The sequence below is a fragment of the Psammomys obesus genome, unplaced genomic scaffold (assembly GCF_907164565.1).
Source record: "Psammomys obesus unplaced genomic scaffold, mPsaObe1.curated_primary_1811, whole genome shotgun sequence".
Classification (NCBI taxonomy): Eukaryota; Metazoa; Chordata; class Mammalia; order Rodentia; family Muridae; genus Psammomys; species Psammomys obesus.
In genome coordinates this window covers 1,148,488-1,155,413 of record NW_026592732.1, presented here as the reverse complement: position 1 = coordinate 1,155,413, position 6,926 = coordinate 1,148,488, and the positions used below count along the sequence as shown (strand labels likewise).

Sequence of the window (6,926 nt, the reverse complement as noted above, 5' to 3'; positions counted from 1 at the left end):
CAGAGAAACCGTCCAGGCTTCAGTTCCCATAAACGCGCGGGCCGCAGGGGGTGGGGCGGGGCTGGAGGAAGTGGGGACGGGAGGGGTGGCCCGGCCCTCGGCCTTCCAGTAACAGGTCTGGCGGGCGGGGCCGGGCTTCCTGCTCCCGGGGGAGGGAAGCCTGGCCAGCCGGGGATCTACCTAGTCACCCCCTGGCACCCCAACTTTCACTCTCTCAGTGGGGGAGGAGGGAGACAGAACCCCAAGTCCTGGGGCAGCCTCGCCCGGCCCAGCCTTCAGCCGCCTCCTGGTCCCCCATCCTGGCATCCACTCCAAGGTCTTTCTTGGGACCTCAGAAATACATAGCTCTGCTTAGCAACCCGTTCCCCAAGCGCCCTCTCTCCATGTCCCTGGGAGGTGAGGCCCGCAGCGCTGCGGCGTTTACCCCGTTATCCTTTTTTTTTTTTTTTTTTCAAACGCACGGAACCCACCCCCGTTTTGTTGTGAGCCTCGGCTTCCCTAGTTGTGCGATTACGGGCACGCACACCCCATCTCTTTCCCTGCTCCCCTGGAAGATGGGGGATCGCACGCCCCAGCTCCTGCCCTGAGACTATGCTGCACACAGCCGCGCATCCACTTCACCCCGTCGCTGGCAGAAAGATTTGCCTATTTTCCTATTCCTGACCTCTTGGGGCTCCAGGTGGCCTTCCTCTGTAGCCCAGGCTAGCCTCCAGCTGGAGGTGATCCCCCCCCCCCCCCCCCCCGAGCTAGCTGGGAATATTACAAGCTTGAGCCGCACCGCGCTCCCTTTCTCCGGAGTCTTGCTTCCCTGGAAGAAGTCAAGGCCGGACAACAGGCCCCCGGGTTCTCCGGGGTGGGCGCTCGGCGCCCCAGCCCTCCCCTCCCCCAGCCCGTGTGAAGTGGGGCCGGGCCGGCTGCCCATTCCGGTAAGCCCCAGCGGAAGGGGTTAAGGTTGGAGGGCGCGCCGGGAGGGGCCGGCTGCGAGGGTGCTGACGTGGGGAGGAGAGCAGCTGGGCTGCGGTCACGGCGCGCGGGGAGGGATTTCCCCCAGCCGGCAGCTGAGGCAGAAGTGTTTGCAGGGGGGGAGGGGAGGAGGGGGGGCCGGCTGCAGCCAGCCCTGGGGACGGACACAAATTAAACCTTCTCTGCACTTGGCCCCTGGGGTGGGAGGCCGCTAGTTTATTGAGTCCTTGAAGGACTTCTGACACTTTCTCCTGCTGGAACTCACGCGCTTGCCTACAGACTAGTTCTGTTCAAACATTACCTACTCAAGTATTGAGCGCTTACTGTTTGCCCAGCCCTGTTCTGAGTACTTTGTGTGTACAGCATTGTGAAAGGTCTATGACCAGGCCTGGTTTCCAAACAGAAACTGAGGTCCCACAACAGCCAGGAGGGTTGTTGGGGTTTTTTTTTTTGTTTGTTTGTTTGTTTGTTTTTAATAAATCATTTCAGCTACATGATCACCCCAGTGTGCAGGAGACTGAGGCAGGAGGATTGCTGTAAGTTATGAATTGGCCTGGGCTACATAGTGAGACCGTGTCTCAATTTGGTGAAGAAGATGAGCCAGGCCTGGTGGCAGCAGCTCTATAACCTCAACCTTGGGAGCTGGAAACAGGATCTAGTTGTCCTAGGCTAGGCAGTGAATTCGGCGGGGCCAGTCTGGGCTACTTGTGACCTTTACCCAACACAACAAAGCATTTGTCTCTTCCAAAATAAGATTCCTGTTTTTACAGAGAGGGAAACTGAGGCACGGAGGAGCTAGAAGCAGCCGGCTGAGGTTCCCGCCCACGTTGGTTGCTGATTGAACGGCAGTAGTCAATCAACATTTGCCTGGAACATTTGTTATATGCTCCACCCAGGCCTGAACCCTCCCCTGGCTTAGCAGATACCCAAGAGATAAGACAGAGGATTGGGAAATCAGCCCAGCAGGCTTCGACCAAGGAAGAATGAAGTGGACTGTGATAGAAATGATCCAAGATTGGAGGAAGTCAGGGAGAGTACAGCTTCCGTTGGTGTGAGTCCTGCCAAGGGTTCATGACTGTGAGTGTGTACACACCCTGAAGGCACATATGCTAGGTGCACACCGGAACAGCTAAAGGACACTTGGTGGCGTCTGTGGGGCTGAGGCTGGATCCTGGGCCTCCTGAGCAAGACAGCTGCACCCCCAACTCCTCATTTTGTTTTCTGTAGTCCAGGTTGGCTGTGAGCTCATGAATTCTCCAGCCTCTGCCCTTAGCCTCCCCAAAAGGAGGCTTACAGGTGTAAAAGTTTTTTGAATCTCACAGGTGTGTTTAACAACTCCAGAAAATCAGCAGATAAAATACAGTTCCCAGAGCTGGGAGTAGCAACGCACACCTTTGATTCCGGCGTTCGGGAGGCGGATGAAGGCATGTCTATGTGAGTTTGAGGCCAGCCTGGGCTACAGAGTGAGTTCTGGGTCAGTTAAGGCCACATAGTGAGTCCTTGACTCAAAAATAGGGTGGAGACTAGAGAGACGGCTCAGAGGTTAAGAGTGATGGCTGCTCTTCCAGAAGACCCATAGAAACTTACAACCATCTGTAACTCCATTTCCAACGGATCTGATGCCTTCTTGTGGCCTTCTCAGGCACCGGGCCTGCTTATGGTGCACAGACATTCACACAGACAAAACACTTACATACATAAATAATAATAAAATAAATGAGAACATACATATAGTTATATTTGGATTATGATAAAAATTGAAGGTTGGAGCTTCCTGTTAGAGCAAGCACAAGGTTCAGTTCCCCACCCCACAACCAAGAAGAAAAAAAAGTCACTGTCCCCCAAAAACAGTCCTAGCCAACGAATGCTCTTAAGTGCCCATTTTTTGTGGGAGGAAAACTGAGGCTCAGAGATGGTGACAGTCTTGCTCATTGGCAGCGAGCCATGGAGGCAGAGCCTAACCTCCCCGGGGTTGTGGGGGTCTGAGCTCCTTCACACCCTCTCACTCACGTGTCTCCGTCTTCATCTGCACGGGTAGCCAAGGCGATGTCAGCTGAAAGGGGATGTTCAATGGGTTGCATCACGGGGTAGTGGTGTGTAGGCAGGTTCAGCAGCGGGAAGGGGGCGCCCACAGCAGGGTAAATGGGTACCAGAGGTCCTGGATAAGGCAGACACAGAGAAAGGGCACAGGTAAGACCAGACCCACAGTCCCTCAGTGAGGGGCTCTCCCTGCAGGCATCCTGCTCCCATTCTCCCAGCCCAGGCTGACCTTGAACTTGCTATGCAGTGAGGGTACTCTAACCCCCTGCCTCCCAGCCTCCATCTCCTCAGTGCTGGGATTACAGACCTGCGGCACTTCTTTTACCATTGCGTTCTCTTTTTTTCTTTAAAAAATTGATTTATTTCTTTTCAAATTTTCTGGCTCTGTGTGTGCCTGAGTGTAGGTTGTGTACGCACCACACTTGTGCTTGTGCCCATGGAGGAGAGTAGAGGGCACCAGATCCCCTGAACTGGGAGTTACAGGGAATTGTAAATCCCAACGTGGGTGCTGAATTCAAGTCCATTGCAACACAGTTAAGTAATCTTTCTCTCTCATTCTTCTGAGACAGGGTTTCTCTGTGTAGCCTTGGCTGTCCTCGAACTCACAGAGCCCTGCCTCTGCCACTCGGAGTGCTAGGATTACAGGTGTGGGACACCTTGCTCCGCTCATCTAAGTACTCTTAATTGCTGAAACATCTTTCCTGTCCCAAGGTTCCTTTTCTTTTAGAGATCTATTCTTAGTTATTACTTTCAACATTTGTGTTAATTTTTAACGTGTGTGAACACTTTGCCTGACTGTGTGCCACATGCCTGCCTGATGCCCTCTGGGGCCAGAAGGGGGCACTGCACTCCCAGAACTGGAGTTACAGGCAGTTGTGAGCTGCCCTTCGGGTGCCAGGAACCAGATTCCTTCCTCTGCAAGAACAGCAAGTTCTAAGCCGCCACCCTTCCTTTGAAACACGGTGTCACTATGTAACCCACGCTGGCCTCCAACTCATGGAGATCCTTCTGCCTCAGCCTCCCAAGTGCTGGGATTACAGGCATGCCCCATCATGCTTGGCCATCCCAGGCTCTGTTAGCTCCTCAAACTTGGTCCTCAAGGCCCAAGACAATGTTCTCTTTCGGGCCCCTCCTCCCAACCGCTGCACCCTTCATTCCTCCCTCCCCATCCCCCATCCTCATTCTTTCCCAGATCCCAGCTCTTCTCTCACAAACATCTGACCTCCATCTACAGAAAGGACGAAAGGACCCTTAGGGACAGAACGAGCCCTGTCAACACCCAGCAAGGGGACCCCAGTTACTAGATTACACTGAGTAATTTTGCAGCTGAAGGAATTAGTGATGGACTAATTTGTGGGTGTTGGGTGCTCAGTAAACACATAGGGTCTGGGGAGCTGGGACAGTCAGAAAACGTGGCCCTAGAACCCTTTTAGATGAAACTGTTGTGAAGGACCATTGCACAGATGGGAAAACAGAGGACAGAGTTCTCATCAGGCCTAGGAAGCCCTTCTGCTCTGCAGCTGACACAAACACAGACAGGGTAGACGCTGAAGAAACTGGAGGGCCCAGAGAAAGCCAGCAGCTCTGGGCCACCTAGCAGATAGAAAGGTGGCCACTGCAGGGGGTACCCCTTTCCTTGATATAAAAGTTGGGGAGAAGGCTTCCTGCTGTCTGACCAGCTTTGAGGTTCCCTGAAGTCCCACTTTTCCAGGTCCCTGAATCCTCCTCCTCAGACCTAAGTTTCTAAATTCCTTAATTGTGTTTCTCTTTGTAAAACCCTCAGTCCCCAAGCCTGCCCCTAGAACCACCTGACCTAGGGACATTTGTGAGCACAAACAGAGCCGTGCAGAATGCTGGCTCTGTTCCCCGACTCCTCTGCACCTGCAATATTGGGGTTCTTGGGGCTCTGCGTGTCATCATGTAGAGCTGTGGCTAACCCGGGGGTGCTCAGAACCCTAATCCCTTTCTCCCAACCCCTGTGCTCCTATGTCCCCTGAAACCTCGGCTCCCAATATTTTAACCTAAGGTACCGGCCTCCTTAGATCCCTGGTCTCTTTCTACGCCCCTTCCCCCAATCTGTATACCAGAACCTCAGTTTCCAGGGCCCGAGTGACAATTCTTCCTATCTCTGAACACCTGGTCCCTCCCAGCCTGAGATTCTGCGACTCTGGGGTGTCATGGGGCCCCATCTCTGAGCCACTGGACACTGCCTGCTGACATCCCCTGCCAGGCCATCTGACCCCGGGGCACCCTCTGGCCTTCAGTTCCTGGGCACTCTCCTGGCTGAACTCCAGGGCTTTGCAACCTGTTTTCTGGCTGTCTCTGGGATACCAGCTTCCACCCCAGAGCCCCAACTCCCAGGAACCCCATCTATTTGTGTCCTGTCTTCTGCTGACCTCAGGTGGCCCCCACCCGGCCCTGGCCCTCCCGGAGGAGGTCACTCACCCTGGTAGTAAAGCGCCTCCGGCCTGGCCACGCCGTGGGGGGGCCCGGGGACAGCCAGGACCTCGCAGCCGCCGCCGTGCAGGGCGTCCAGGGGTTCGGTGGGGCCTGGGGGAGCTGAGGGCTCCGGGGACGCCTTGCGCAGCGGGCGCTTGCGGAGCGGCAGCGAGGCGCCCGGGGCGCCCTTGGGCCGGGTGCGCAGGTCCACGGGCCCCTCGTCCATGGCCCCCGCGGGGCATCGGGGCATCGGGCCGCCCGGAGACGCCGGGGCGCGCGGCGAGCTCGGCACGGGGAGGCGGTCTCGCCGGGCTGCGGGACTTCCCCTGCCGCCGACTGAACTGAAGGGACTTTTGTCAGCCGGGGCGGCGCCCGCCTCTCGCCTCCCCGCCCCCGGGCCCTCGGGGCCACCCGTCCGCCCCAGGGGTTTCCTGGACCCGCGTCTCGGAGGCGGAGCCGGTGCTCCTGGTCCCCGCCCGGCGCCCTGTTCAGTGTGCCCTGGCCAGGAGCTCAGCCTGGGTCTGCGGACCTGAGATCTCTCTCCCTGTCTCCCTGTCTCCCTGTCTCCCTGTCTCCCTGTCTCCCTGTCTCTCTGTTTTGCCTTCTTAGACTGGAGCTCATGCAGGCCAGGCTAGACTCGAACTCGCAATGCAGCAGAGAGTGGTCTTGAACTTCCGATCCTCCTGTTTTCACCTAAGTGCCGGAAAGACACCTGCACGGCTCCGCTGTGTCGTGATCTTTCTTTTCCTTAGACCAGGGGTTAGGTAGCCCAGGTTACCTGAATTGGCCAGGTAGTAAGGATGACCTTGAACTCCCGATTCTCCTGTCTCTACCTCCCACCCCCTTCCAAAAGCTGAGGCTGCGGCCTGCATCCCCACATCAGGCGGACTTTTCCGCTGGTTGAGCAGGGGCCTCCTACATGCTCCTCCGACCCCTCCCTGAATCGCACCCCCTAGCCGCCCTCTCTGCATCCCGTGGCTCTCAGGCTGTTTGTGAGCAGCCACGGCCTCTACCGCGCCTTTCTGCAGCGCTTCTGAGTCTCAATCATCGCCCCTGCTCTAACCCTGCAGTTCTCAGAGGCCACGGGATTGCTAGGGCACGCGTTCGAATCCTGATTCCTACTTCCTCTCTGGGTGACCTTGGCCATGCACTTCCCTCTCTGGGCCGTTTCCTTTTTTCCTTTTTGCAGTATTGGAGCCTAGGAACTTGGGCACAGCAAGCGATGATCGACCCAGCCCTGAGCTATCTCCCGGCCCTTTTTGCTTTCCGTTTTTATGTCTAAGTAGTCTACGACGGCTTTGAACTTGGAATCTTTCTGCTTGTCTCCTGTGTGGGAACGGCAGGCCTGCGCCGTCAGGGTGGGCTCAGATTCTCTGTGGGAGCGGAAAGCCCATTCCGGGGCAGGGTCTGGCTCCCGGCTCACAGGGCACGGGGTGGCTAGACACTTCCAAAGCGTCTCCCTGCCGGGCCCTGCAGGGTTGAGC

At 56.5% G+C, this 6,926-nt stretch overlaps 1 protein-coding gene across 1 annotated transcript in view; it reads right to left on the bottom strand.

The window, feature by feature from the left end:
- Bcl3 (BCL3 transcription coactivator) overlaps positions 1-5,807 on the bottom strand; it is a 13,361-nt gene extending 7,554 nt beyond the window's left edge. Inside the window, exons 1-2 of the mRNA XM_055615604.1 lie at positions 5,449-5,807; positions 2,974-3,121 (exon numbers count right to left, since the gene is read on the bottom strand). Of these exons, the coding sequence (XP_055471579.1) occupies positions 2,974-3,121; positions 5,449-5,692 (392 nt within the window). The 5' untranslated portion in view covers positions 5,693-5,807. The remainder of the gene's footprint in view (positions 1-2,973; positions 3,122-5,448) is intronic.
- Between the last annotated feature and the right edge of the window lie 1,119 nt (positions 5,808-6,926).